This window comes from Brachypodium distachyon, chromosome 5, assembly GCF_000005505.3.
Source record: "Brachypodium distachyon strain Bd21 chromosome 5, Brachypodium_distachyon_v3.0, whole genome shotgun sequence".
Lineage (NCBI taxonomy): Eukaryota > Viridiplantae > Streptophyta > Magnoliopsida > Poales > Poaceae > Brachypodium > Brachypodium distachyon.
Genome location: NC_016135.3, coordinates 409,413 through 436,977, shown reverse-complemented (window position 1 = coordinate 436,977; position 27,565 = coordinate 409,413). Strand labels below are relative to the sequence as shown.

The window sequence follows — 27,565 nt, the reverse complement described above, 5'->3', positions numbered from 1 at the left end:
CATGAGTTGTTTAAATTTATGATAAATAAGAATTATGTCAAAATTTTATTTTTGAAAAATGCAATTACTCTTGAAAGTCATGAAAACCAATCAAGCATAGTCAAAAGATCATGATACATATGAAATGAGTGGCAATTAAATGATTTCGTAGCTTTTAAATGGTAGTCTTGTTGGAGTGAACTCGCGACCACCAACTCAGATCTTTATAATTGTAAAGATATCGTTTTTCTTGTGTTTGAGAGGCATCATTAATCAGCAGCCGCAGACCATCTGCTGGTAATTAAGTGGACGCCATGATGTAAAATGCATGCCACGTCAACGCGAACAGCAGATAATATAATCACCAGTTAAGGTTTGTGACGAACTAATGTCTTCTGCGTTAGGTACCAGGAGACAGCGTATGAATACGGGTAACTAGTCCTTGGGTGACAAAGGGCAGGTTCTTTTGGGGGCTTCTCTGTGAAGTTGCCCTCCCCCCTAGTTTCCACTAGAAGCCGTCTCCAAAATTTAGTTAGGCTTTTAAATTTAGTTAAACTAGTTTGGAATCGAAAGCCTAATCAAATTTGGGGAGCGGTTTCTCTAAAAAGTTGTGTGAGGGCAGCTTCTCGGAAAAATCAAGTTTAGAAGCTGAAAAGAACACAGCCAAAAGTATTGGAAAAATTCAAGGAGGGGATAACATAAAACATCAAATTCAGTAACCAATTCAATACTTTCCATCGATTAACTAGAATAATACAGAGTTATACCATTGGATTTATATTCGAAATTAAATAGTTTCCGATGTGTTAGGCATGTGAAAAGGCATATGCGCGCTGCTGCTTCGCTGATGAACTCAACACTTAACCAATTCAACACAAGAACTCCAAATTGATCACATTTTTCTCATGAGCATAACTTTATTGAAGGAAAAATTTATATGCAAAAAGTGTCCTATATATGCCATATGGCGGCCCATGGGACGACTGTATTGACCATCTTTGGTAATCAATGGAGACTAATAAGCATCTTGCCATGAAAATGCCAACCTCGGACATGTTGTCCCGATTGCCCGCAACATTAGTATCTTTTCCTTATGTTTGAGAGCAAGGCATCATTGATTAACAAAACAACCAATTCAACAGAAAAGCTCCAAGCTAGCTGATCACATTTTTACCTCATGATGGTAACTTTTATGTATGCCATATGGCGGCCATGAGGGTGGACTAAATATATTGATCATCTTAATTTGGCAGATATATAAAAGAATCAATGGGGACCCAGAAAGCATCTTGTCCTGATTATCGACAGCATCTTTTCTGTCAGGCATTAGCAGCCGTATGAGCGCATCATCTGCCGGTAACAATAATAATCAATTAAAACATTGTATGTATGTCAATGTCAACACTAAGCTAGACGATATGTGTTTATAATCACCCATTAAGTTTGCTGATGAAGCGTGTTGTGTCTGAGTGTCTGACCACAAGATAATGTCCGAGGTAGGAGAGAAGGAGAAAGCCCGACATAGGTCGAATTAAGCTTCTTCCACACGGATATTAAAGCACAAGAAGGCAGCGATAGTCGTCTTGTTCGTCTCCGTCGAGCCGTCGAGGATGTGGTGGTGGGCTGCCGTGGCGGTGGGCCTTGCTGTGGTTGTCGTGGTGGACGGCGTGGTCCGGAAGGCCCACGCATGGTACTGGGTGGGCTCACTTGGCGCCGAGAGGCGGGCCAGGCTGCCGCCGGGGGACATGGGCTGGCCGCTCGTCGGCGGCATGTGGGCTTTTCTGAGAGCTTTCAAGTCCGGAAAGCCCGACGCATTCATCGACTCCTTGGTCGGAAGGTCAGCAACTTACGCGTCATACAAGCTTCATTTTATTACTGGTCCCTCCGATTCATATTACTTGTCCAAATATGGATGTATCTATATTTAAAAAATGTCTAGATACATGTAATATTTTGACAAATAACATGAATCGGAGGAAGTATTATTAATTCTCGGTCTTTGCATACATACTATAGAGTACACAGAATGGACAGAAGGAAAAATCCACGTAGAATGAAGATACAATTGGGATGGGTCCTCTTCGGCCGGCAGTTCAATGTGTTGGAATATTATGCAACACAATGTTAGCTACTTTATCAATAATTTCGTTCCAAGCTTCAGGATGTGACACAAACAAAATTTGATGGAATTCAATATTAGGCCTAGCTATCCGACAACAGAGTTCAGCGTGGCATGTTTGTTCCCAAAGATAATAAACAAACATGTATTTAGCAAATAAAGTTAAGTCACCCTACCACGGCTTATCTTCTTAGAAACACATCGGAAATGAACTGAATTGGAGGGAAATCGAGTAGATTATGCAGGACCACCACATAGAAGAGTGAACAGACTTGTATCACACAACTATCGGTTTTTTTTTTCTATCACGAAACCATCAACATTCGGATAAGTTTTTGACACATTGCACCGGTGAATATCGATTGCACGCAGGTATGGGCGAACAGGGCTGTACAGGTCCTTCATGTACAGCAGCCCTTCGGTGCTGGTGACGACGCCGGAGGCGTGTAAGAAGGTGTTGATGGACGACGTGGCCTTCGTCAACGGGTGGCCGGAGGCGACACTGAACCTCATCGGCACCCGGTCCTTCACCTCCCCCGCCATGCCGCGTGACGAGCACCGCCGCTTGCGCAAGCTCACCGCGGCGCCTGTCAATGGCTCAACCGCGCTCGCCGCCTACTTGGGCTTCATCGACCACAACGTCACCTCAACCCTCCGCCGCTGGTCTTCTTCCTCGGAGCCGGTGGAGTTCTTGACAGAGCTGCGGAGGATGACGTTTCTGATCATTGTGCGGATCTTCATGAGCCGTGCTGCCGAGGACGAAGGCACCATGGCGGCGCTGGAGCAGAGCTACTCGGAGCTCAACCACGGCATGCGTGCTATGGCCATCAACCTCCCCGGCTTCGCCTACCATAAGGCCCTCAAGGCTCGCCGAAAGCTGGTGGCAGTGTTGCAGGGCGTCCTCGACGATCGCCGACGGTGCCCTCGGCAAGCGAGCGTGGACATGGACATGATGGACAGGCTCATCGAGGTGGAGGACGAAGGAGGGAGGAGGCTGGAGGATGAGGAGATCATCGACATGCTCGTGCTCTACCTCAACGCCGGCCATGAGTCCTCTGCCCACATTACCATGTGGGCCACCGTCTTCATGCAGGAGAACTCTCACATCCTCTCAAAGGCCAAGGTATTTTTTTTTCCTCTTTCGAGTAAATTTCAGAAAACTACACCTTTTGCGTTCAGGTGTTCACGGAACAATAGTGATCGCTAATTGTCTCAGAGAGTTACCACTCTTCGGATGGACGACATTCTCACAGAACCCAAATCCAATAGATTAAGCCATTTGATAGGGTTTATGGCAGTTGTGGCTCGCATAACAGATGGCACATGTCTTGGCTGTCCCTTTTCCTTTGACACACGTCGACAAAGGAAACGGGTCAGCCGAATTGGACAAAGGAAACGGTTCAGCCGAATTGGGTCCTGATCTGACGTGTCAAAGGGAACGGCAGTCGGACACGTGTCACCTAGAATTGCCAGAAACCCGGCCTGTCAAATGGATTAATTACCAGATTTGGCTTATGTGAGAACGCCCGCCCAAAGAACAGTGGTTCTATGAGACGATTAGCAATGACCTTGATCTTGTGAAAACCTAAACACATAACGTGTGTTTCTTTTTTAAATTTACTATTTTCTTTCGAAATGGAGTAATGCGTCTGCACTGATTGATGCACAAGGTCACTTTTGTTGCAGCATTATCGCGATCGAATCATGCAATCAGTCGAAGTGATGGATTGATCATTGATGCATCTTCTTAATTTCTCTTTGCTGGATCAGGCCGAGCAGGAGGAGATCATGAAGAACATACCGCTCACGCAGAAGGGGCTCACTCTAAGGGACTACAAGAAGATGGAGTACCTCTCACAGGTTGCTTGCTTGCTTAGTTGTTTTGTTGATCGCAATTATATTCATGCATGTAAATGCATGCCTCAACGAGTTACATCTTGCAATGTTGGATTGATCATCCATATTGTCGTTTGAAACAAACAACTATATATCAGGTCATCGACGAGACTCTGCGATTCGTCAACATCTCCTTCGTGACGTTCCGTCAGGCGACTCGAGACGTCTTTGTCAACGGTGCATGCACTTTTGCTTTTCCAACCGTGTCAATCATCATATCTTTTATCCATCACATTTGGTCTTGATGAATTGTTGCCTTTGTGATTGATCCACATATAGGCTATCTGATACCCAAGGGCTGGAAGGTTCAGTTGTGGTATAGGAGCGTGCACATGGACCCTCAGCTGTACTCTGAGCCCAACAAGTTCAACCCTTCAAGATGGGAGGTACCTTGGTCAGGCCATTCTCAACCAACAAATAAATCTCTCCAAACTATTACTGCATTCCGAGTTTAGGTGACCGAGGATCTTGAATCGACCTCTTACAAATTCTGCATTGTCATTAGGGTCCGCCGCCCAAAGTTGGGACGTTTCTTCCATTCGGGCTCGGCCCGAAGCTCTGCCCCGGAAATGATCTTGCGAAGCTAGAGATCTCCGTCTTCCTCCACCATTTCCTCCTTGGCTACAAGTAAGCCTTCACCATTAGTTATTGCTCCTTGCAGTTCCAGAGGGAATTGTGTGTTAGTACCTCTCAACTGCTATGTTTTGCTAGAATTTTTTTTAAATTTTGCATGTGAATGCAGGCTGACAAGGGAAAATCCAAGCTGTCGGATAAGGTACCTGCCTCATCCCAGGCCAGTGGACAACTGCTTGGCCAAGGTCACCAGGGTTTCCTCCAATGAATACTGAAATTCAGTACCCTAGACGGCGGCTTCGGAACCCTAGACGGCGGCAAGAAGTACCAATTTCAGGAAACCAGAATTGTTGTGTTCAAATAAATCACAAGGCAGCATTGATGTTGATATGTTCAGTTGTTCTTCTTGTTTTGTCATGTGAGTAATTAAGTTCGGCTAGTTTAGACTGCATACAAAAGAAGTTTGAGTCGAAAAAATGACATGCATCGTTACGGCTACGATTAATTGTTGACACGGCCATATAATCAGTGTTCAGCTAATTCTGTTTTCTGTTCATCTAAGTTCATATGATTTATTTGGTAGCACCTTTTTATGTGAAAGGTGTGTCCTCATACTGAACACTTTTTATGTGTTGATTTTTTTTCCTGGTATTACTTGGAAACATGCACACATACTGAACACTTTTATGTGTTTTGAGTTTTGAAAAAGAATAGATAAGTCAATACATATAGTGTGCGGGCATACTTCCTTGAAACAACAGGTGCACCCAATAAAAAGTTGTAACTGACCTCCTTCTTGATTTATTTTTTCCAAGAATGCAATCCATCGGATGCATCATCTATTAAAAAAGAAGAGCCAGAAGGCTGAGTACAACGCACGCCATAGAGGCAAACAACGCCACAAAGTGGCAACCAAAAAAAAAGATCACAAGCTAACAATCCACCTACTCGCCACATGGGCCGGAACGAGGGTACCACTCCTGAAGAGCCCCGCTTGAAACCAACGACTCAGCTCCTCTCTCACCCTCTCGAAGATCCGCAACGCCGACGAAGTCGCCCCGTTGAAAACCACGTCATTTCGATGGCACCAGATGGTCCAGAAGACCAAGGTAACTATCGTCAAGGCGTCTTTTCGTCACCCCGAGAGGAGGGAAGAGAGGACCACCGTCCACGCAGGTCCGCTTTGGCGCTCGGACACCAATCACCATGACCCACCAGGGTGAGCACCTTCAGCCAAACCTTCCTAGAGACCACGCAGCCCACCAGCAAGTGAGAAATACATTCCCTCTCCTGGTCGCAAAGAGGGCACTTGTCGGGCCGCGGGAGGCCACGCTTCTCCAGCCGATATGCCGTCCAACAACGGTTGCGAACCGCTAGCCACGCGAAGAAGCGGCACCGCCCAGGCGCCCGAGAGCCCCAAACCACTGATGCCATAGGATCACGCGTCATGCCGGCAAAGAGATTCGCATAGGCCGACTTGGCAGAATATCGCCCATCGGTGGACCAATTCCAGGACAAGGAGTCGGGAACCTCATCCACCAGCTGGACATCGCGGATCCACTCCCAGAGCACAAGAAACTCGCCGATCGCCTGGGCTGACAAGTTGGGCCCCACATCCAGCAGCCACGCACCATTCAGCGCATCCCTAACCACCCTCCTTCTTGATGACTGCTATATTTGGATACTGCATCCAATGAATTAACCCTTGCACACCCAGCCAGTCATAACTAATTTCCTTCTAAATGCCTATCAGTATAGGCATCCAACTGACTCCTGAAAAACAGCAATAAAACGGGTTGTGATCAGTGTCCATGTAACTGCCTATTAATTCGGATCACCATCATCCAATTAATATCTTCCTGATCATGATGCCAAAAAAAGCAACATCTATTTAACAGCCCTCAATTCCACTCCAGTTGAACACAATCACCACATAAACCATCTCATCTCAAACAACCGACATCCAAATCAAGAATCAAGAAACAAAGAAAGATGAGGACCTCATCTAGCAGCTTCTTCCTCCTCATGGCCGTCGCCGGGGTCATGATCTACGGCGCCACGGGCTGTGGAGAGCCATTCAAGCAAGAACCCGGAGTCGCGGAGCATCTCTCCGTGGGCGCATGGGAGCCGATCCTGAACCTGAATGACCCAAGCATCCGGGAGCTGGGCAGCTGGGCTGTGGCGCAGTACGGGATGCATGCCAACTGCAGGCTCAAGTTCAACAAGGTTGTCAGCGGCAGGAAGCAGCTGGTGGCCGGTGTCACCTACGAGCTCTTCATCGACGCCTCGCCGGAGTTGGTTGCAGCAGGAGGAGGAGGAAGTTCGACGTTCAAGGCCGTGGTTTATGAGAAGGCTGGGGCTAACAGCCGCAGGCTCGTCTCCTTCGCCAAGGCTAGCTTGTAGAAGTGATGATCGTTGTGTACGCCGTGGAAGGGATTTGATCAAATAAATGAATGAAATTGTCCTCTCTTATTGTCTCGTGTGTTTTCTGGAACACTGGTGTAGCAGTCGTGCATTTTGCAAGGGCATGTCAGGAAATTTGCTGAAGAAAATACAGCCACACGACACTACTGTACTTCACTGATACTGTTTAGTAGTATTGCAATGCTCCATCGGACAGAGGAGGTTTCTTTCTTTCTGCAAGCTAGGCATCTAGCTTTTCAGACTCCCATTCTGATAATGTTTCTCAGTTGTTCAAGTCTTGATTGAACAGTCAATATTTGAGTTGGCACCTCACTACTACAAAACGGTCTATATGTCAACGCGACCGTTATTGATGAACAACATTTGTGTCGGTCACGGCCGCGACCGTTACTGATGAACAGAGCGGGGTCTGCCCGTCCCCGCCTAGCCATACATCAGTGGCGGTCGAGTGGCGGTCGCTTTAACACGGGCCGAGAGCGACCGTTACTGATACACACATCGGTGGCGGTCGCGTTAGGGCGACCGTTACTGATGTGTGGTGCATCAGTAACGGGCCGTGTTAAAGTTACCGTTACTGATGTATCCCCTATTATCAGTAACGGTTGCCCGTGTCACGACCACCACCGATGAGGGTCGCGGTTTAAATATGCAGACCAGAGCCGCAGCTGGTCGCGCTGCGCGTCGTAACGGACCAGCTGCGGCCCATCCTCCTCGGCGACGGCGAAGCCATGCCGATTTTGCCCGGCGGCGAGCCCCGCAGGTACCCCTCCTCCATCTCCCTTCCTCCTCTCCCCCCCCACCCCCCCGCGCGCGCCGGCGGCCCCCATCCCCATGGCCGGCGAGCTCTGATCTTCGAGCCTGAAGTTTTCCTCTCCCTTGCGAGCTCTCTCTCCCTCCCGATCTATCTCGCCGGCCTCCAATTTCTCTCCGAAGTTTCCCAATTTTAAATTTTTGAGCTCCGTCCGCCGGCCAAAATGCGGCATCCTCGTCGTCGCCCGGAGCTTCCCTCTCCCTTGCGAGCTCTCTCTCCCTCCCGATCTTTCTCACCAGCCTCCAATTTCTCTTTGAATGTCTCTAATTTGAAATTTTTAGTTAGCCCCGGTTAATTAAAACCTTAATCCCCTTGTCAATGATTAGACTAACTATTTTGCTTTGTGTTTTCTTGTGTATTGTGTTGTAGATCGAAGGACCGTTCTTGGATGTACGCCAAGGAAAGAATCAATGCTCGATGGATAACCGAATGGATGGTCTTTTTTGGAGTCACGAAAGGTGATATGGAATGAAAAGGACTTGTGATGATGCGTTGTCCATGTCGCAAATGTGGAAACACATGCATGATGAAGCCTGAAGATGTTCAGATGCACGTGCTGGCATCGGCACAGGCTGGAAGCGTCCCTCCTACCTTCTCTCTCTTGGGTGCCGCTGAGTCCATGGGTGGCCGCAAGATCGATGACAAGTATAAGGCAGAGGAGCAAAAAGCATGGGACAATAAGAGGAGGCGTGGCGGCAAGACCATCAAGGACTCCTCCAATGTCAATCAAGATGAGATTCACTATGTGCCTGACATAACTGGAGTCTGGGAAGACAATAGGCCTGACATTCTCTTGAAGAACCCCTTTCAAGGCCAGAGATTCAAAGACGGATCCTATTCGTGGCTAGGGAGTTTGACCGGGTGCTTATTTACTATCCTAGAAGACCGATGGTCACCGAAGATTCCCTGCGTGTCGTGCCCAGAGAGATGCAAGAGCTTTATCAGTTCTACATGCAAGCATCAGCTGGTTCTCAACATCATGCCTGACAAATCAATGTTCGAATCCCACGAGACTATGGCTTCTTTAACCAAGAAACTGGAAACATTCAGGAACGTCTTATCACCTTTGGTGTGAAGTTCAACGAACTGTTCCACCTCTTCAACCGCCAAAAGCTTGATATCAACCTCTTAAGGCTGTGGTCTGCCTACCAAATAAGGGAAATGCGGCGAATGGAGGTCAAAAAAGTAGCCATTCTAGACCCCGCGGTGTTCAACTACGGTGACATCGGTTTTGAGCCAGAAAAGGATACCTCAAGAACCCTGGCATCTAAATACTTGGTGGCATGTCTGGAGAAATACGCCTCTTCTTCCTTAATCTGGAGTAAGTTGAATTATATATATGGAACCGTTTGTTTTTTCTAATTCAGTCTTTCTTATACACCCTTAGATACTAATGTTTGTTTCTTTTAAAAACAGAAATCATTGGGTGACACTACTCATTTGTTTGCCTTGGTCCGCGGTGTACTACTTCGATTCACTACTTCCGAAGAAGGGTGTTCGAGGTTGGTACTGAAAACCCATCAAATCACTCATTAACACTGCCTGAGAAGTGGCAACCAAGGGAAAACTAGTTGGTAAAGGCTATAAAGACGAGCTTCACCACAACCACAGGTTCCCTTGCCAGCAACAGTCGTCCGGCAGTGTGTTCTGTGGCTCCTACTGCTGTCACATCCTTATGGAGAATGCCAGCATGTTCAATTCTGAGTGGAAGGGGTCAGTCGCGGCGATGGAAGAGTACTGGCGGCCCCGAATGATGCGGCTTTATATACATTTGTATGCTTTAAATGATGTGGCTGTGTATTTTTCTGTGCTGTGCTGTGTATTCAAATATATATTTTTCTATGTATTTTCTGTGGTTTTAATTATTTTTTTAATTACTGAAAATGTATCGGTATCGGTCGCTCGCCCGACACTGATGTGACAAAGCGACCGTTACTGATGATACCCATCATCAGTAACACGAAGTTAGTAATGGCGACCCCGACCGTTACTGATGTTATTTTTCGACCGTTACTGATAAGCCTTTCTGTAGTAGTGGATGCTGATTCAAATCCTTCTAGATTTGACATGCAGTTGAGATGGCTGTTTACATTGCAACTATGTGTACTGCCTAGTTGCAGAGACACGTATATTTGCTTAATCAGCTAATCCAGGTTTCATATGATCAAACGAAATGGAGTACTGAAAACCAACTGCCCAGAGACATGAGTAATTCGAGCTGAATTGCTCTCAAACATTACTCAAGGAGACATGAAGGTGATCAGGTTACAAACCACCAACACTTTCCAGAGTCACCGCAGGCCTTAACAACGAAGAGATTTCTTCAGGGTGCTCCAAGCTTAATTAATTTACAGCACAAACACAGAGCATAGCTTCCAAGTCACTGGGGAAATTTAATCGATCCAAACAGTGATCCCGATACTAATAACCGGCCTTCAGCTCCTCCTGCTGCTGCTGCTGCTGCTTGGTAATAACTTGCCATGATGATACTGTTACAGATATACAAGCTGAGAGCTCTCTAGCTAATCTCTACGGATTGCGTATTTCCATGTCTTGGGCTTCCATAGACGGGGCGCCGGCTCTGGTGCTGGTCACAACTGTTGTTACAAACAATCAGCAAGTATCCAGGGAAGATTATGCTAGGCGAAGTGAATTGTTGCTCCGATCTTAGATTAATTATCATTGTTATTTAGCTGTTTCATTTAATTGATACACACTAGTACATTGAGTAAATTGCGCAGAATCACCACATTTCAGTGAGTCGTTGCGGGAACCACCGGTTTTGCTAATTTTCACGGGGACCATCAACGCCTCGTACCGCTTCCTCGCCACGGCCTCTTCCGCCCCCATTACTGCCCCCGCCCAAGCGCAGAGGAGATCCAAGCGTCAGGGCGCTCTCGCCGGACGCGAGGAAGACGCGCGCGCGGCCGCTGCTCGGGACGCCCGCGGGGTCTAGGAGAGGTGGAGCGGCTTCGCGGAGGCGTGGCAGAGCTCTAGGCGTGCGTCGCAGCAGGGGCTATCCGGAGAGAGAGCTATAGAGCTCGCCGGAGCTCATGGCTCGCGGCAGGGAAGAAAACAGAGGGAAAAGAGCTTTGGGTAAGGAGAGCACGAAGAGAACGGGGGATGAGAGGAGCTAACGGACGGCGCTAACGTCCGCACCGGCTGGTCAACCTGACGTGTGGACCCGAGCGGTCAGAAACGAGATTATGTGCCCCAAACGACATGATCAGTGGTATGTGCAAAAACTTCACTGAATTGCGGTGGTTCTGCGCAAAAATTAGTAAAATCGGTGATTTCTATAAAAATCACCGAAATGTGGTGGTTCTGCGCAATTTACTCCCAGTACTACACAGTTAGTGTACCAAACACATGCATGCTCGCTAACTCATCATTTAATCTGGTAGCTTAGCTACGGAGTAGTATGTATGTCTGGAATAGGAAGTTTGAGCTTGTTGCTAAACTAATATGTGAAAAGTAGATATAGAAGAAAATTGATTGATGGGTGTGCAGGTACCTTCGTAACGGGCATCTAGATATTTCTCCTCAAGGCTGCTTAGTCGCCGCTGCAGGCATGTAGGGAGCGTCTTTATACCAGCACAGCTCCATACTGTAAGTGCTCGGAGAGATGAGTATGCTTGCGACCCATCCGGTATGGATGACAGGCTTTTGCAATTCCAAAGGAAGAGACCTTCCAAAGATCGGAGTTCTCCAGAGCGAGATTCCACCAGTGATGTCAACCCTTGACACCCAGAAATGTCTAGTACCTTGAGGGACGGGGAAAGATGGACAGCCCCTGCCAAGCTATCGCACCCATAAATGTATAGATGTTCAAGACATGGAGGAATTAAATGCTCTCCACTGGCTGCTGCTTATGATAAAGAGGACCCTTCAATAGGTTCAGAGTTGTCCTGCTGCTGCAGCCTCCTCCTCCTGCCAGATATGGACTCTAACTTTACTGCAGCCATCAATTACCATTATCCTCATAGATGTAGCCTGGACGTTGAAGACCTCTACCAAGCTTTCACAATCCCGTATCTCCAGATGCAGCAGACGTGGTAGGAGCTGATCACTCGTTTCTGATGTTGACGTTGATGGCTCAGGAGGAGCTGCTTGTGCATATCCAGTCAGATTTTTGCAACACCTAATATCTAATTTCATCAAGGATACCAAGCTCTCAAACTCTCTCTCCGGCCAGTGGACGAGTCCATCACAGTCCTCAATTGACAAATCTAGAAGCTGTATAAAACATGCACATAGCTCTGCTAAACTCGACTTCAATCCATCTAACCTCATGACTGCCAGAACGAATTAATGATTGTGGAATTTTTCCTTGGCGTCCATCACTTCACTGAAACTATGATCAGCCGCTGCTGAACTTTTTTCTGTGCCTTCAAGATTCTTCAGTTTCAGATTGGTCAATGAAGTCATATGTCTAGCTACCCATTTCGACATCTCTACCTCACGTCCATGCATTTCTAATGCATCAAGCTTTGGTGATTTAACTCGAGTTGTTAACTGTGGACATCTCTGGATACGGACATTCTGGAGGATAGGGAAGGACGAGGATTGTGCTGGTAATGCTGTCAGCTTTTCACAGTCAATAATAAACAACTTCTCAAGCTGTGGAAACATTTGTATCTCTTCTCCTTGCCCTCCACTATTTACTTCCCACCATACTTCCAAATCTGTCAGATCTTCTAGTGTAATCTCCTTCAGACTTGGAAAAGTGCTGGATGTACCACAGCTGAACAAGCATTGCAGTTTTCTACAACGGAGAAGATGGATCTCAACCATGTTTTGCAACATAGCTATCCATGTTGGAAAGGTGGTGCCTCCAAAGGAGACTATCCTCACAGCCAGCAGCCCATCATGAGGTTTGAGACGCTCGAGCACTTTCACATCATCCTTGCCACCATCACTCCATTTTAGTGTCAGTTCTCTGAGTTCCTTCTTCTTTCCGAGGTTTGCCGTTTCTGCATCTTCTTCTGTCACGTGCTCTAGCTGATGCAGCTCTAATAGACCACCAAGCTTTAAATGATGCAGCTCTCCAACATTACTACAACCTGAGCCTCCAGAACCTGCTACGAAGCATGTAAGTGTATTTAGGGATGTGAGTTTTCCTAGGCCTGGAGGCATGCTCTTCAACTTTCTACATCCATCAGTGTAGAGCTGGCGGAGGGCGGTCATGTATCTAAGTTGACTTGGAAGTCGAGCAAGCTTAACAGCCAGAAAGGTTCATTGTTCGCAGGTTATACAGAATGCTTATATCTTCAGGAAGCACTGTTGTCAAACTTTGTGAGAGATCAAGGTACCTCAGGTGATGCAGATGCTTTGGTTTTAGCGGAAAGGATCTGGTTCGTGAACAGAACTGTAGTGCTTGCAAGGAGCTGTATTTGAATAATGCTGCAATGAACTCTCCACATGACTATTACATAGAAGTGTTTGGATAGCCAGAGATTTTTCCTTTAGAGAATCATTCAAAATAGTTGCTGGATTTTTGCATGACATAAACAAATGTCGAGCAGTGTTTGGAAGCCACTCATTCTGACTTCCTGGTTCCTCAGTTGCAAGACCACATTCTTTTTCCATTATAGACAGTGCAACATCATGCATAAGATCATGGATTTTACATGTGCTCTTGGAATAATAGCCCCCATCGCGTTCAATTTCCTTGACTGGGACCTGTTTCACATCCTGAAAGAATGACCTTGAGGCCAGATCATCGAATATCTGTTTGCCGATGGTTTCAAGACGAACTTTTTTCTGTTCTGGATAAAACCATGTGCGATCCAAAGTTGGATAAGCTTGTCCACATCAAGCTCGTAATCCTTGGGAAACACAGCACAGATAGCAAAGCACTGCTTCATATGTGATGACAGGTCATTGTAGCTGAGTTTGAGAATTGGCAAAATCCCGGTTTCCTCTGTGCAAATGTTGCTACTGTTTGATATAGCTTTCCATTCTTCCTCACTGGTCTTGGTACGCAGTATAGAGCCTAGTGCTGTTGCAGCCAATGGAGAGCCACAACATCTCTTCACAATCTCACCAACCATGTTAACTAGAACTGAAGGTCTTTCTTCTTCTTTGTGCAAACTGAATGCTCTTGTCTCGATGATTTCCTTGATGAATTTATCCTTCAAAGCTGTGAGGTTATAGGACTCAACGGTACCCATTATTTTCGCGACTCCTTCGTCGCGAGTTGTTGAAGGCGAGCCTTGAGCTTTTCCCATTTATCAGCCTCTCGGTTCCAGACATCATCCAATACAAGGAGGTACCTTTGCCCACTCACTACATCTTGAAGCCTATCCAGTGGGCTTTTCTTTGTGGGAGCTGCTCCTGTACCATCCTTCTTATCGAGAGCTGCTTCAACAATACTTTTAGCCAGAGAATCCACATCAAAGCTGTCAGAGACACATACCCAGATCAGCAAGTTGAAATGCTTCTGAATTTCAGGTTGGTTGTAAACGAGTTGTGCTAAGGTGGTCTTGCCCAGCCCCCCCATCGCAACGATGGGAATAACCATGAGATCTACATTGCTAGCTTGACCAACTAGTACATCAACAATCTTCTCCTTTTCTCGATCTCTCGATCTACTGATGATTTTCTTTGGATCGAACATGACATGATCTGTCTGCCGCCACTGCTTGGATACCGGTGGTTGTTGCTGATATTTAAACTGGAAGGCATTCATTTCAGCGACAAGGACGTCGATGGCTTGCACAATCTTGCAGAGCTTGTTTCCCATTTTCTCACGGAAAGCAAAACGGTTGTGAGTGGGAAAGAGTTTTACTACATGGACGCCAAGCTTGTTGTAGTGCCCACTCTTCTTTGCTTGTCGGCGGAGCGCCTCATACTTGAACTCATCGAAGACCTCATTGGCCTCGTAAGCCACCTTCTTGATGGCCTCAAGCCAGGCCTTTGCCCCTTCTCTGTGGGTTGCAGCCTGCTCGGCATCGGTGATGATGTCGAGGATGGCTGGCAGCTTGCGCTTCAGGATCTCGTGTTGTTCCTCCATGCCCTCCATCACCTTGTACTGGTCCAGCAGGTAGCTGGACGCCTTGTCCTTCACCATGGACAGAAGTGGCCCGACCACCATGGTGACCACCAGCTCCGCCATTGTTGCAGCTTGCAGGCACGAACAGGAACACGGGAATGGGAGAAGATGTAGAATCGCAATGGCGTGCTACCAGAGAATGCACACGCACCCTGTCTCTAATCCTCCACCACTTTGGCCTCTTTCTTTACTTCTTAGTGGCAGACAAGTATCCGTTTGGCGGTTGCCTTTGTGAAATCATAGGTGATGTGTAACATTGGCAAGTGTTTTAAATGAAATAATTGATGTGGATACTTTGGATAATATGGATATTTATGTGATGACATGTATCTTGTTTGGACTTAGTGCTTTGCTAGTGGTGTGCTGATCCATTAGTTTCTTATGCGAAAACATGGCGTGAGTTGTGTGAAGCTTACCCTGAGTCAAGTCGTGGACTTGTGGTCGTACTGGTTATTTGTGTGTTCGCTTTTAGGTGTTGCCGGAGCTAGAGGAACGTGGTCGATGACGGGATCGAGGGACGAAGCTTGGAAGAAGCTGAGGTCGAGGATCAAGGTCATGCGGGACGCTCGTGCGAAGGAACAACGGAAGTGAAGGCTACGATGATTTGGGAGGGCACCGGTTTGTCGTAATTGTTTATACCGGATATGTACGGTATTGAAGATATTCGATACGTGATGGTCGAGTTTTGAAGACATCACAAGAAGAGTTGATGGCACGGAGTGGCATCGATGTGAAGATATGTAGGTCCAGCCATGGCTGGATGAGAGCTGTTTAAAGATTAAACAGTAGCGTCATTAAGATAGCGTCGGATGGAAAAGTGGTCTACATGAAAGTTGTGCGCGTCGTCGAGACGAACAACTTTGCTTTTGTAGTCATCTCAATCCGAGGTCGTATGCGAGCCCCACGGGCAAAATACCGACCGGGACAGAGGAGTTCGTGTTGGATTCGGACTCGGTTTAGGGTCGCGAATTTTCCTTTATAAATAGAGGTCATTCTAGCTAGGGTTTTAGTAAGGACTTGAGGGAACTCAGAGCTTTGGATCTAGATCAATTCTTGGAGAGTTTTTGGATGCATGGTTGCATCTTTTGTAATCGATCGACATCGTTGCAATAAAGAGATTCGTTGACGGTGTCATCTCTGTTCTTCTCGGATCTTTGTGAAATCTTCGTGCTAGATCTTTCTAACACTTTGGTGCAGGTTCATCACAAGTTCATAATACTTTGCTGCAGGTTTATCACGAGATCAAGAGAAGATTGCGATTAATTCATTTTTCTTGTTATTCCTCGAAATTGGTTTTAGATTAATTCTCGTAACTTTCTATCAGCTGTTACTATTTTGATCATATCTTTTGATGGGTACGTCCGATTGAACTGATTCTTGTTGCGTTGGTTAAATAATTTCAATACCTTTCTTTTGCATACTCGTACGTATTTTTTGGTTCATCCAATCAAAAGTTACGGCTGTTTTACTATCACGGACAGAAAGGTGATTTAGGGTTTGAACTTTCGGGAAAAGTTTTAATTTGCTTCCGCGCAATCATTCACCCTCCCTTTGATTGCCTATCTCGATCTCACAGCCTTTAAAGTTTTAACTAAGGAATTCTCAGAATGCTGTGGTTTGCACTTTGCAGGAAAGGAAGAAAGAAATTTTAGTGGGAGACATGAGGCATGATGCAGTGGTCTCTGCGTGAGGGGGACTGCCTCGACGTACAGATTTCTTGACATGAGGTAGCACCTCACATAGTCATACTTGATTTTTACTCACAGAGAAAGTGTAAGAAATAAGACTGGCAATACATGCAAAAATTTCTTGGATTGGTTACAGTTGATGTAAGAGAATACCTTGAGTGGTTGGTCCCTTGCTTGGTTTCCCCACTCCATTGACGCCATTGGCCACAACACCTCCTGTTGATTCCTTGAGAAGTGAATCAATCCAAGCACTCACGAATTTCAAGGGGAAAACGAATTTGAGGAAATCTTGCATCGGAGTAATCAGGGGTGCTAGGGATCATGCAACAGTTCAGCTATAGAGAGAATGTAAGGCGGGCGGTGGCGCTGCTTACAGTTGGGGAGGCGGAGGTTCGCTGTCGATCGAGGGCGGCCTGCCTGCAGTGCCGACCAAGCCCTGGCCTGGAAGGTTCTAGAAGGGGCCTCGACGTACGCCGCGAGCGAGAGTTTGTTTTGCGACGGCGGAGTGGAAGGCAGGAGAATGGAAGGTTCTAGAACCTAGCTAGACCCCAGAAAGAACCTCCACCGAGGTACTTGGTGGGCTGTTGGGCTTTATTTAGTTTTCATCTCCAAATCTCACAGGTGGGCTTTGGAGATGAAAACTAAATAAAGCAACAGCAGGTGGGTTTGGAGATGAAAACTAAATAAAGCAACAGCAGGTGGGTTTGGAGATGCCCAACAGCCCACCAAGTACGCTCGTAGTCGTAAGAAGCTGTAGCGTGAGTCCCTCGTCCTCCTTTCCCAGTTTTTTTTTTTACCAAAAACTGCGCTCGTAGTTTGGTTGTGTGCCATGTCTGCTAATATACATTCCATTGTATTAGGTGATGCTGCGACTAGGAGTTGATAAGGTACCTCAAGCTCATATATTGAAGCGGTGGACAAAAAATGCAAGTGATGTTCTTCCTGATCATTTGGCTCATCTACAGAAGGTCAAAGGTTCGGCAAGGTCACAATCTTATCGACATGCTTCATTACATGTTGCAGCGCTTGAACTTGCAACTATAGGCGATAAGAATATTGATTGTTACCATGATGTACTCAAATATATTTTGGATGGAACAAAGAAGTACGGACAAATGTACAAGCAAACAGATGGACGCAGTCTTCAAGAGCTTATTGCCAGCTCGAATGCAGATCTGGAACCTCCGGATAGTTCTGATGTTCCTCTTGGACAGCTCCATGTTGGAGTAATAGCACCCATGCGTAATAGACCTGAAGGAAGACCGACAAATACAAGGGACAAACCTGCTTATGAGTTGAAATGGAAGAGGACAAGGTTTTGTACTATATGTAAGCTGAGTGGGCACAACAGTTCCGCGTGCAAAGCAAATCCTGATAAACCTCCGCTGAAGAGAACCGAGCCAAAGTGTGGGAAATGCGGTGTAGTTGGGCGCCGGAGAAATGTATGTGGATCTTCAGTTGATGTTCAGCAGATCGAGTATGAATTAGGAGTTTGAGTACCTGGATGTTTGCTTAACTATTTGTTGAAGTTGCGTACTGTGTAATTTTGCAGTTAATTTGAGGACTTGATATGTATGTTTTGAGAACAGTACTGCACTGTGTTATGAGAACAGTGCAACTGCAGTAGTTGAAGTGTGTTCTCTGTGTTCCATGATATAATATCATTAAAGTTCTTTATGTACTTTTGTAGCATGTATATGGAAATACCGTGAGAAGTTCATAATATTTCCTCTGCAAGTACCTCAGTATTTAAATGGTCGAACGATTCTATTGTGAAGTTAAGTAATAGTACATTATCTTTACAGCACAGAAGGCATCTCTCTCATAATAACAGTACAAGTGCGTTATCTGAAGTGTGTTTTCTCTTACATTTTCAGCATGTTCCATTATATGAGATCATGAAAGTTCTTTTATGTACGACTGTGCCATGTACCTGGAAGTACTGTTAAAATTTCATAATATTTTGTCTGCAAGTACATCAATAGTTAAGTGTTCGAACGAATCTATTTTGAAGTTAAGTAATAGTACATTATATTTACAACACAGAAGGCACCTCTGTCATCAGATCAGTACTAGTGCACTATGTGAAGTGTGTTTTCTCTTACTTATCCTGTATGTTCCATGTTATGAGATAATGAAAGTTCATTTATGTACCCGTGTGGCATGTACCTGGAAGTACTGTGAAAAGTTCAATATATTTCGTCTGCAAGTACCTCAACATTGAAAGTTCTTTCATGTACCCATGTGCTACGTACATGGAAGTACTGTGAAAAGTTCATAATATTTCGTCTGCAAGTACCTCAACATTCGAAGTTGTGTCCTGTACTTATGTGCCACGTACATGGAAGTACTTTCAAAAATTCATAATATTTCGTCTAGAAGTACATCAATATTGAAGTGTAGGAAGGATTCTATTGTGAAGTTAAGTAGTAGTACATTATCTTTACACCACAGAAGGCACCATTGGTACCTGAAAAGTTCTTAAGTACTTTTTGAATGTACTACTTGAAATTTCAGAAGTAGTGTCGGTACCATAAAGAAGATGTACTCTTAAAACAATCCTCAGAATTATATTTGAAATAATGCCACACAATTTGTTGTACTGTACTTGAAGTAATCGACTTAAATTTTTTTGGAACGGGAATCAACATTGTGTACATGTATTTGAAAAACATTTGAACAGTCAGGACAATACTGGTGGGTCCTGGATATTTCAAATTAGGTGTTTCGGTGGGAACTTCAAAACTAAATGGAAACCAGAGAACTCCAATTTGAATGGATGGGAGGGAAAATGAGTGGGCTATAAATAAAGGCTTGCGTTCGTTGCTTGAAACCCAAGTATAGTGCTGCAACTCAGATCATTATGAAACAAGAGGAGATGCCTCCTGTGATTTCGTCAGCCGAATCCTTGGTCCTCAGTGCTTCTTCTTCGTCTTCAGTTAACGGACGTTCTCCAGACCATTCCCAGGTAACATCATTTGCGTCCGTCAGAGATATTTTAGCCCTATCTTGCTTTTGTACCTTCATCTGTAATATGGTACATCCAAATCTGTTTGAAAGGTTATTTCTGGGGATTTAAATTGGGAAGATGAGGATGGCTATGCTGCTGATTTTGAAGAGGTCCATGAATTACTAGATGAGGATGTAGGGTTCCAATCGGGCGTGGACGAGGAATCAAATGCTGTAAGGATGTTCATTATAGTTGTACTTATTTGTACCTATTTGTACATTGCTAAAATTCAGTTATGGTCGCAGGCGCAGGAGTTCGAAGGAAACCATGTTCTTCCTGTGGTTGCACCTCGTTTTGTAATTGTGCAGGAAGAAGAAGCTGTTGTAGGAGATAACTTTGCACATCAGGCGGATGCCAATCTTGGTGAAGATTTGAATGAATAGCAGCGTGGGCACATATCGGATGAAGGTTCTAGCAACGAACGTCCAGCTACTATCAAACTCGGACAGAAAGATGGTACTCAGCTTGAAGATGGAGTAGAGAAGAAGAGGAGGAAGTTGGAGTAGTTTGCCTTCAAATGGAATCTCTATTTTGTTGCTTAATTATGTATGTACCTCTAAAGTAAGGGTTCGATTATTAGGTAGGTACAAGTACGTAGATGTTTTGGATGTGTACAACTGATCGTTGTACTCCATGATCTTAGTGAAGAGGAGGAAGGTGGAGTAGATTGATTTTGGAATATGGTGGTACTTTGTTGTTATATATTCGCCTGTACCTGGGAGTATATTCATGTACGCCTATGTACCTACATGTACAAAGTTCTTCCTGAAGTTCGAACATTTAGTCCAGCAACCTGCTATCTTTGAATAGTTGTTGCCTGAATGAATTATTTTGGTGGATGTTGTTGTTTTATTTAGGTTAATTCTGTTGAAGAACAGGGCAATGTACAGTCTTTAATTTTGTAATATTTGATGCCTCCTTTATGATTAAGTTGAAGTAATTTCAAATTTATGTTCAATTGATGTATTTGAAGAATTAATTACATTACTTAGTTCGCCCGTTCAGTTCAGGTTGCCCGTACTTTTAATTTTTTCTGAGCAATGAATGTAATAAATCGGTGGGGACCGCCATAGATACATGCATAAATTCCCCATCCCTCTGCTCTTTGTACCAGCAGTACATCATAACGACCTTAGGGATTTTGACTCCGTGGACTGGGCGGAGACGGAGGCAGACGAGTAGGGGGAGTCGAGCGGCCGGACTCGAGCTTCGGTAGCCGTCTAATCGGAGGGATCCTCGCCTGCGACGGTGGGTAACCAGTCCATGCGCGAGGCGACTGCAGTTCATCTTCTCCGAGCAGAGCCAACCTAGAAGAAGGTACTGTAGAAACTTCCCCCATTTGCATTTCCACCATTTTCTTTCTAGATTTGTTACTTCCCTCATTTCGAAATCCTGGTACCAATGTTGTGCGCAAGTTGATGTAGTAGCCCGAAGTACCTCAGATTCTCGTTTCTAACTTGCTGTCAGTACACATCTGTACACAGCTTTCGTACTCCACGACTGTTAGTTTGTTTTTCTTTTTCTTCATTTACATGGCCATATGATTGTCTTGTTCATATATCTGTTCCGTTATTTAAATCCTGGAAAATGTAGGACTTATTGTTGTTTCCTTGGCTTGATGAGTGTCTTTTTTCTTACATTTCAGAACTATTTTGTGCATGATTTGTACGGTACTTAGGGTACACATTAGCACTGACTGAATTAAGTCATTAACTTGTGCACGTAATGTAAGTGAATGTACGTTCATGTATCTTATTTTATTACCTATGTACCTTTCTTGCTTGAATGAATTTACTTCCTATTTTGCATCTTCAGATGTAGTCTGTCATGTACATGTAAGTATAGTTTGCATTTGCTCTGATATATTGTGCATGTGTTGTACCTTTTTTGCCTAAGATATGGCAACATCGGCGTCGAGAGGACGGCCGAGAGGCAGAGGATCAATTTTTAGGAGTGCGCATGCAGGTACGCATGTGAAGGAAAGTACCACATGTACCTACCTTATTTGTGAATGAATGAGTCGTAAATATTGTATTACTATGGCAGTACAAGTTATTAGATTAAAAGCTTGAGTACATTATCCTCTTTTTAGCAGTAAACTTGAATTTGTTGAACGATCCGTAACGGCGAACGAATATGAGTACAATTTCATTGATCTAGTAGTACACATTGTTTTTCAATTTGGTTCCGACTTAAGTTTGTATATTTTGCTAGACATGGAATCATCTTCAACACCAAGAAGAGGAAGAAGTGATGTTTCTGTGAGCAGAGGCCGTGGAAGCAGAGGCCGCAGTATTGCTGTACCTGATGATGAGATTTGGAATCCAAAACTCTTTGCCTGCCAGAAGCCACACGTTTTGCAAGACATTTTCTCAAAATTTAATAATTTCAAGATGTTATTGATGAAAGATATCTCTTTTGATGGGTTGGCAGAGATGCCCAAACAACAATGGAATCGTCAGTTTTCTTTTTTCTGCCTGTGCCAGACTGATGCAGATGGTGACCCTATGGAGTTTGAGTACCTTGATGGTACCCGAGTACCCATGTACCCATCACATGTACATGAGATCATAGGGGTGAAATCGGAGGGTGTACACATTTCTGTGACGGATGACGATATTCCTGATGAGGTAGTTGAAGAAGTTTGCAGGGCTCTAGGAGTGAAGGAGTTAACAATAAGCAATGTTTGGAGGGTGGTTGAAAGTGTTGTTGATGAACACAGCACAAAGCGCGAGCAAGAAGCTTTCCAAATAGGAGTTGTAATTTTGGCTTTCGCATTCATGCTTGACTGCAGAGATCGGGAGCCAAAGATGCCAACATATTTACTCCCTTACCTCATCAGTGTTGAGAAGCTGAAACAAGTCAATTTTGGAAGATGTGTACTTGATATTATTGGAATTGCTGCTCGGAAAGTTCCCAAATTGAAGAGGAGTCATTATTCGACATGCACAGTTGGGGGTTGCAGCATTGTATCTCAGGTAATATTCAGTTGTACATACAAGTTGATGATGCATTGTATGGACATGATTAAGATAATGTATTACATTATGCTGTGCATATATTTTATTTGGATACGCTCAATTTTGGATCCAGCAAAGCACCAGCAAATGTGTACCCCAGAATCAAGGTGTATGATAAGGCAAAGTTAGATTTGCTTATCAGTATGGACAGGAATACTCACAGTGTGAATTTGGGGAGGTGGTATGGTTACTGCAAGGTACATTCCCTGACAAGTGTGCTTGTTTCCATGTTTGAATTCATGAAAATATAGGTGACTTGTCTCATATTTGTAATATGCGAAACAGAGGAACGATCAAGTGAAGGCTGAAAACAAAGGGAAAGGCATAGCAACGGGATCAACAAGTGAGAAGAAGAAGTACAAGAGTGACAGGCAATCGACGAAACAGAAGCGTTTCCAGGCTTTGATGAAAGTTGTTGAAGATCATCATGCTGCAGATGGGTATCTTATTGATGACCTAAAAAAATAAATACAGAAAAGGAAGAACCTACTTCTACAGCGAATGGCACACCACTTGGAGAACAAGGTTTTTTCTGATGAAGAATACGAGGATACAACATCTGCTATACACAGGATGGAAGGTACGTACCGGGGTTGTTTACGGAGGCGTGAAGTTATTTCACTTGTATTCCTTAAGATAACCATGTGAACCCAATTTTTTGTAGGTCACCTTGGAGGAGAGCATTCATTTCATGATGATGCCACATCAAGTTATTTGGCTGGTACATATAGTACTTTCATGTTGATTCATTCTGTGGTTTGACAAGTTTGTTCAATTTCTGTCGTCGCACGGGGCTTTGACACCGGGGATGCGCGGGCACCCCCTTTTAGGTTCGGCAGTGGGCGAGGCGACGGGGATCGCTCCGGCGATCATCGGCGGGGCCGATGCCAAGCGTTGGAGCACAATGAACACGGGACCGTTTACCCAGGTTCGGGCCACCCTGAGGTGTAAAACCCTATGTCCTGCTTCTGTGTTTGCTATTAACCAGTGAACAAGGGCTTACAAGTTGCCGGGGGGAGTCCCCGGGTGCTCTCCTTTTTTAGCTAAGTGCTACTTGCTGTTTTTGGCCTGAGCTAGTATGGATCCGAACCAACCGAACCCTTTGACCGTTGGCGGGGGTCCTCCTTTTATACCGAAGGGGATACCACAGGTGCCACGGTGCATGGGTGACAAATGGCGAGCAGGGAGCTAGCCCTGCTCCCCCTCGGTGTGCTGGCTTACATGCACAAAGAGTAGCCCTGCAACTAGGGGCCTAAGCGCCTAAAAATTACACCCCGGCCAGTCACTGTAGGCTGACTGGACGGGGAATCCCCTTTCTGTCGGTACATTAAATGCTCGCGTGTGTTTCACTCTTCGTCCTGACGAATCCTGCGCACAGGTAGTCCGCCGAGCGGCCACGTGGCGCCGCTGTCCTGCCCGCTCGGCCCCGCTCCTGTAACGGGCGCCTGCGCCCGGGAACACCCTCCCCGGCAAGCAACCTTTCCGGGAAGCGCCCAGGCGGGATTTCCCTTGCTGCCCTGCAAGGCAACCCCCGCAGCCCGGCAAGCCCTGCCGGGCTGGTGACTTGCCGGGCAGCTCGTGCGGAGCTGCCCGGGGTGCGGTCCCTCCGGGGAGCAAGTGAGGTGGCCCACGCGTCACGCAGCGGTGGTACCCCAGGTGCCACTGGTGCGACAATTTCTATTCTTATAGGTAACGCTCCGTTCAGAAGGCTGAGTCCGCTACCTCAAAATAGTGGTGTATGGCAAAGGGAAAAAGATGTTAGGAAGGATAGTTCTGAAGGTACTGAAGTACATTTCTTATGGAAGTCTGTAATGTACCCAACTTGTTGAGCTGTACTGACCGTACATGATTTATCAGCATGAGCATCCGGAAACAATGAAAACGTTCGAGAGGAGAGCAACATGAGTCAAGTTGGAGACAAGAGAGGGGCTGAAGGTAATTGGTTCTGTATGTGCTTGTTATGCAAATATTTGTGTAAAGAAGGCTAAAAATGTTTTTGTGTGCGATGTTAGGTCAACTGAACTCAGGCAGCCAATCGTCGAAAAGGTACCGTACATAGCATAACATTTTACAGACTTGTGTTCTCAAAAGCAAGAAAAATCATGGAGGTTCTTATTTTTAGATGCAAGAGTACCGGGCAAGAGGCAGATGCACGGACTAATGTTGGGATGAGCGATGTGCAAGGTCAGTTGAAGTTCATACTTCAATGTATCCTATGGTACATCAAATTTATCTTATTGTAAATATAATTTAAGCAGCAGAAGGGCATGAACATATATCAGGGGTTGAAACAGATCAGACCAGAAATATTGGAATGACAGGTACGTACTTCAATTTTTTGGGGGGTTGGATGAAAAAAAACGTTTCCAACGGTTATTGATTCATATTTATTATTGAGGTATGAATCATTATTGTTGCAAACAGGTACAGTTGGTGATGAAGGTAACCTTTTAGATACACATACTTCTATAAAGATTATAGTTGCACGAGAACTTGGGTTACTCAAAGACTCATGCGCTAGACCTCCAAGAATCCCACATGTTCCTGGTCTTAGGCGATTGAAAAAACGAATTGCGTTCAGGTAAATTGTTTTGAGCTGCGATTAAATGTACTATCAGTTTTACATGATCTAAAGGCAAAGAATTTCGATGCAGAGGTCCTCATCCACAACCAGTGAGTGAAGAGAAGGCTCAAGAAGAAGATGTGGAGCATGATGTTCTTCAATCTGCCTCAAACACTGATGTGCCTGTTGAATCAAGTAAGCAGGTCAATGGTATATGGTCAGTGTTTAGTTCTTGTCATCTTAAATTGAACTTCTGACATAGTAGGCGCTTCTGATTGTTTTTTAGATAATGCGGACTGTACCAAGGAGCAGAACTGTGAGGCAGGTAAGTTTGAAAGTACAATACTTGAGATGATGCTGACCAACACACATAAGTTGTACCCATGTTTATGTAATACCTTTTTTCTCTCTGCTTTCAACTCATATGAGGGAATGAAGATGTGATTATCAATAGCGTACTGCAAGATATCGAATTAGGTGAACATAGTCAGCGTGGAGAAGATCATGTTGGGAGTACAGAAGGTGATAATTTTTTACATGAGGAATAGAAAACGAGTGTGTCAGAAGATAATTTGGTCGTCACATGATAAATTACTATCTTTGCAGTTGAACCTCAGGAAGCAAACACAGCACCAGCAATCAATGTGGTATCACCTGCTGCTGCTGATCCAACAGAATCGTCGCGTAAGGGTAGTTTGCCGTATGAGACCTGTAATATATTTTCATACACTCAGGAAATGATTTCCTGAATAATTGGTGATGGCTGGTTTTTTTAATAGCAGATGACACTGAGAAGAAAGGTGATGTTGCCCAAGCAGGTACAGCTGGATCTGAAAGTACAAATTCTGGCAATGTGAATGATTTAGTGAAGAGTTTCTTCATGACTCCACCGGTGGAGCCATTATTACCAGGTACTCTATTGTACTGTCATTTTGCATGTGGTTTTTGTAGTGTAGTATTTTTGTTAAATGTTGTGTGATGACAAGAACAAGACGGTTGTACTTTTCGTAATGCAGGGGGTTTGGACGGTGCTTACCATGTGCAAGGGCCTAACGCTCCTATATTTGATGAGACACCGCAATGTACGTTACGGTACTGTTAGTTATCTTAATATGTGTATCGGTATGTACTGATGTGCTGGAATTTACAGGAAAAGGCAAGAATGCAGCGGATTCTGGTGAGAATGTTGGAGAGAAGCAGAGAGGCAAGGCTGAAAGTGAACTTTACCTGGTACATGATGATCCATCAGGTTGGAACATAACATGTTAATTGCATTAATAAATTTATTCTATTGCCCAGAATGTTAACTTCTCCGGTACACGCAGATTCATCGGTTCAAGTTGGAGATATGAAGGTGTACCAAAGGCGTACTGTGTCGAAGAGAAAGTACGGCAAGTTTGATGGAGAAGAAGCAAGTGATGCAGTCGTTGATGAAGGCGCAAGTACTTTCTAGCTGGTTAAGAGATTATGATGAACATTGTACATTCTTGTGCGTGCATAATGCATGCAAGAATGTATGGAATGGGAAGCTTGTTTTGTAATGGTTGTGATATGTTGAAGGTACATGTTCGACAGTATTTTATGATGACATGGGTAGTAGATAAGTTGGATTGTAGACCTTGATGTCAGTGGGGGAACTTTATGTGAAAACAATCATCCGTACGTCGTCAGAATAATTAGTTAAGACCTATTTCTTTTCCTTAGTCATGTGCTGATTATAACTTTTCTGTTCGAGTAGTGATGCAACTGTTGTATGAAAATATAGAACCTTGTGAGCTGTGGTGTACCACGCCATCAAATCTGGTGTCTGAGGTGAATTCATCATTTGAGCAGGAAGATGATTCTTTTGAGCAAGGCAGTTGACATGAAGTCGTACTTCCAGGTACCTGTAGTACATGTTTGAAGAAAGTTCTTGTGTTGTCGTATGTATGAGTGGAGCTATTGAGTTCCGTCATAGTACGTTAATGAGCTACTGAGTTCAAAGAGAAAGTTTTGGGACCAATGATGACAAAGATTCATATGACATGGTTTTGAGTTTGCAGTACTGAAGTACGTGTTGGGTTTGCAGTACGGAAGTAGATTCTACGGTAATATGGAAGATTGTTTGTCTTTGGTTGTTGATGTTCTCAGGTTGTACCTTTATATAGTTGCCTGGAGGTACCTTGCTGAATCGAAGATTACCCAGTTCAATAGTTGGACAGTTCAAATTGGTCGGGCATGTAGTGAAGTTGTACTTCCAGTTGCTTCTATTGGAGATATTGACTTCCGTCATTGTACGTTAATGAGTATTGTAGGAGAAACGTTTGGGACGTATGATGGTACACACTGGTTTCGATACTGAAGTACATATTTTAGCAATCATTTTGGTACATCTGTGTTTGTGCGTGCAAGTGTATTTGTGTTAGGTGTTATCAGATGGTTTTGGTTT

General features: G+C 44.8%; 4 protein-coding genes, 1 long non-coding RNA gene and 1 pseudogene across 15 annotated transcripts; 4 read left to right on the top strand and 2 right to left on the bottom strand.

The window, feature by feature from the left end:
- Nucleotides 1-1,194: 1,194 nt before the first annotated feature.
- LOC112268578 lies at nucleotides 1,195-17,090 on the bottom strand. 3 transcript variants are annotated; one of them, XR_002961280.1, is made up of 3 exons: nucleotides 16,919-17,090; nucleotides 16,698-16,760; nucleotides 1,195-1,329 (listed from the first exon to the last, which is right to left on the bottom strand). It is a non-coding gene; the product is annotated as an uncharacterized LOC112268578 (long non-coding RNA). The 3 variants fall into 3 exon arrangements; XR_002961279.1 differs by lacking the exon at nucleotides 1,195-1,329 and adding an exon at nucleotides 4,774-4,874; XR_002961278.1 differs by lacking the exon at nucleotides 1,195-1,329 and adding an exon at nucleotides 5,411-6,340.
- LOC100829065 (ent-kaurenoic acid oxidase 1) lies at nucleotides 1,459-4,866 on the top strand. Of its 2 annotated transcripts, none has more exons than XM_003580872.2 (7): nucleotides 1,459-1,816; nucleotides 2,471-3,221; nucleotides 3,869-3,958; nucleotides 4,093-4,171; nucleotides 4,274-4,380; nucleotides 4,500-4,621; nucleotides 4,737-4,866. In XM_003580872.2, exons 1-7 carry the CDS (start codon nucleotides 1,590-1,592, stop codon nucleotides 4,840-4,842), a joined length of 1,482 nt encoding a protein of 493 aa, XP_003580920.1. In that variant the 5' UTR covers nucleotides 1,459-1,589; the 3' UTR covers nucleotides 4,843-4,866. The 2 variants fall into 2 exon arrangements, with proteins under 2 accessions (XP_003580920.1, XP_024311941.1); XM_024456173.1 differs by having other exon boundaries at nucleotides 4,274-4,388; nucleotides 4,737-4,829.
- LOC100828763 (putative cysteine proteinase inhibitor 7) lies at nucleotides 6,414-7,054 on the top strand. Its single transcript, XM_003580871.4, has one exon. It carries the CDS (start codon nucleotides 6,560-6,562, stop codon nucleotides 6,968-6,970), a length of 411 nt encoding a protein of 136 aa, XP_003580919.1. The 5' UTR covers nucleotides 6,414-6,559; the 3' UTR covers nucleotides 6,971-7,054.
- LOC100828460 lies at nucleotides 9,888-15,172 on the bottom strand (annotated as a pseudogene).
- A 2,312-nt stretch (nucleotides 17,091-19,402) lies between the features above and the next one.
- LOC112269433 lies at nucleotides 19,403-20,158 on the top strand. Its single transcript, XM_024456172.1, has 3 exons — nucleotides 19,403-19,512; nucleotides 19,605-19,727; nucleotides 19,800-20,158. Exons 1-3 carry the CDS (start codon nucleotides 19,408-19,410, stop codon nucleotides 19,935-19,937), a joined length of 366 nt encoding a protein of 121 aa, XP_024311940.1. The 5' UTR covers nucleotides 19,403-19,407; the 3' UTR covers nucleotides 19,938-20,158.
- Nucleotides 20,159-20,655: 497 nt separating this feature from the next.
- Nucleotides 20,656-26,860, top strand: LOC100828161. 8 transcript variants are annotated; one of them, XM_024456167.1, is made up of 18 exons: nucleotides 20,657-20,871; nucleotides 21,769-22,532; nucleotides 22,648-22,771; nucleotides 22,860-23,154; nucleotides 23,239-23,295; nucleotides 24,432-24,509; nucleotides 24,587-24,620; nucleotides 24,697-24,758; nucleotides 24,836-24,895; nucleotides 24,999-25,155; nucleotides 25,229-25,332; nucleotides 25,424-25,462; nucleotides 25,576-25,659; nucleotides 25,744-25,827; nucleotides 25,917-26,048; nucleotides 26,154-26,219; nucleotides 26,288-26,386; nucleotides 26,463-26,860. In XM_024456167.1, coding segments are annotated over exons 6-17 (858 nt in total). In that variant the 5' UTR covers nucleotides 20,657-20,871; nucleotides 21,769-22,532; nucleotides 22,648-22,771; nucleotides 22,860-23,154; nucleotides 23,239-23,295; nucleotides 24,432-24,475; the 3' UTR covers nucleotides 26,290-26,386; nucleotides 26,463-26,860. The 8 variants fall into 8 exon arrangements, with proteins under 8 accessions (XP_024311938.1, XP_024311939.1, XP_024311931.1 ...); XM_024456170.1 differs by lacking the exons at nucleotides 26,154-26,219; nucleotides 26,288-26,386; nucleotides 26,463-26,860 and having other exon boundaries at nucleotides 20,656-20,871; nucleotides 24,833-24,895; nucleotides 25,744-25,837; nucleotides 25,917-26,049; XM_024456171.1 differs by lacking the exons at nucleotides 26,154-26,219; nucleotides 26,288-26,386; nucleotides 26,463-26,860 and having other exon boundaries at nucleotides 20,656-20,871; nucleotides 24,833-24,895; nucleotides 25,744-25,837; nucleotides 25,920-26,048.
- The last annotated feature ends 705 nt before the right edge of the window (nucleotides 26,861-27,565 follow it).

What these genes read in the sequence shown, in the direction of transcription:
- LOC100829065 (XM_003580872.2), top strand. Translation starts at nt 1,590, where the DNA reads ATGTGGTGGTGGGCTGCCGTGGCGGTGGGCCTTGCTGTGGTTGTCGTG. An exon ending in ATCGACTCCTTGGTCGGAAG is followed by an intron (nt 1,817 to 2,470) that starts GTCAGCAACTTA and finishes GATTGCACGCAG; the next exon opens with GTATGGGCGAACAGGGCTGT. An exon ending in AGATGGAGTACCTCTCACAG is followed by an intron (nt 3,959 to 4,092) that starts GTTGCTTGCTTG and finishes ACTATATATCAG; the next exon opens with GTCATCGACGAGACTCTGCG.
- LOC100828763 (XM_003580871.4), top strand. Translation starts at nt 6,560, where the DNA reads ATGAGGACCTCATCTAGCAGCTTCTTCCTCCTCATGGCCGTCGCCGGG.
- LOC112269433 (XM_024456172.1), top strand. Translation starts at nt 19,408, where the DNA reads ATGAAACAAGAGGAGATGCCTCCTGTGATTTCGTCAGCCGAATCCTTG. An exon ending in GTTCTCCAGACCATTCCCAG is followed by an intron (nt 19,513 to 19,604) that starts GTAACATCATTT and finishes TCTGTTTGAAAG; the next exon opens with GTTATTTCTGGGGATTTAAA. An exon ending in TGGACGAGGAATCAAATGCT is followed by an intron (nt 19,728 to 19,799) that starts GTAAGGATGTTC and finishes TTATGGTCGCAG; the next exon opens with GCGCAGGAGTTCGAAGGAAA.
- LOC100828161 (XM_024456163.1), top strand. Translation starts at nt 21,453, where the DNA reads ATGGCAACATCGGCGTCGAGAGGACGGCCGAGAGGCAGAGGATCAATT. An exon ending in TTTTAGGAGTGCGCATGCAG is followed by an intron (nt 21,520 to 21,768) that starts GTACGCATGTGA and finishes ATATTTTGCTAG; the next exon opens with ACATGGAATCATCTTCAACA. An exon ending in GTTGCAGCATTGTATCTCAG is followed by an intron (nt 22,533 to 22,647) that starts GTAATATTCAGT and finishes TTTTGGATCCAG; the next exon opens with CAAAGCACCAGCAAATGTGT.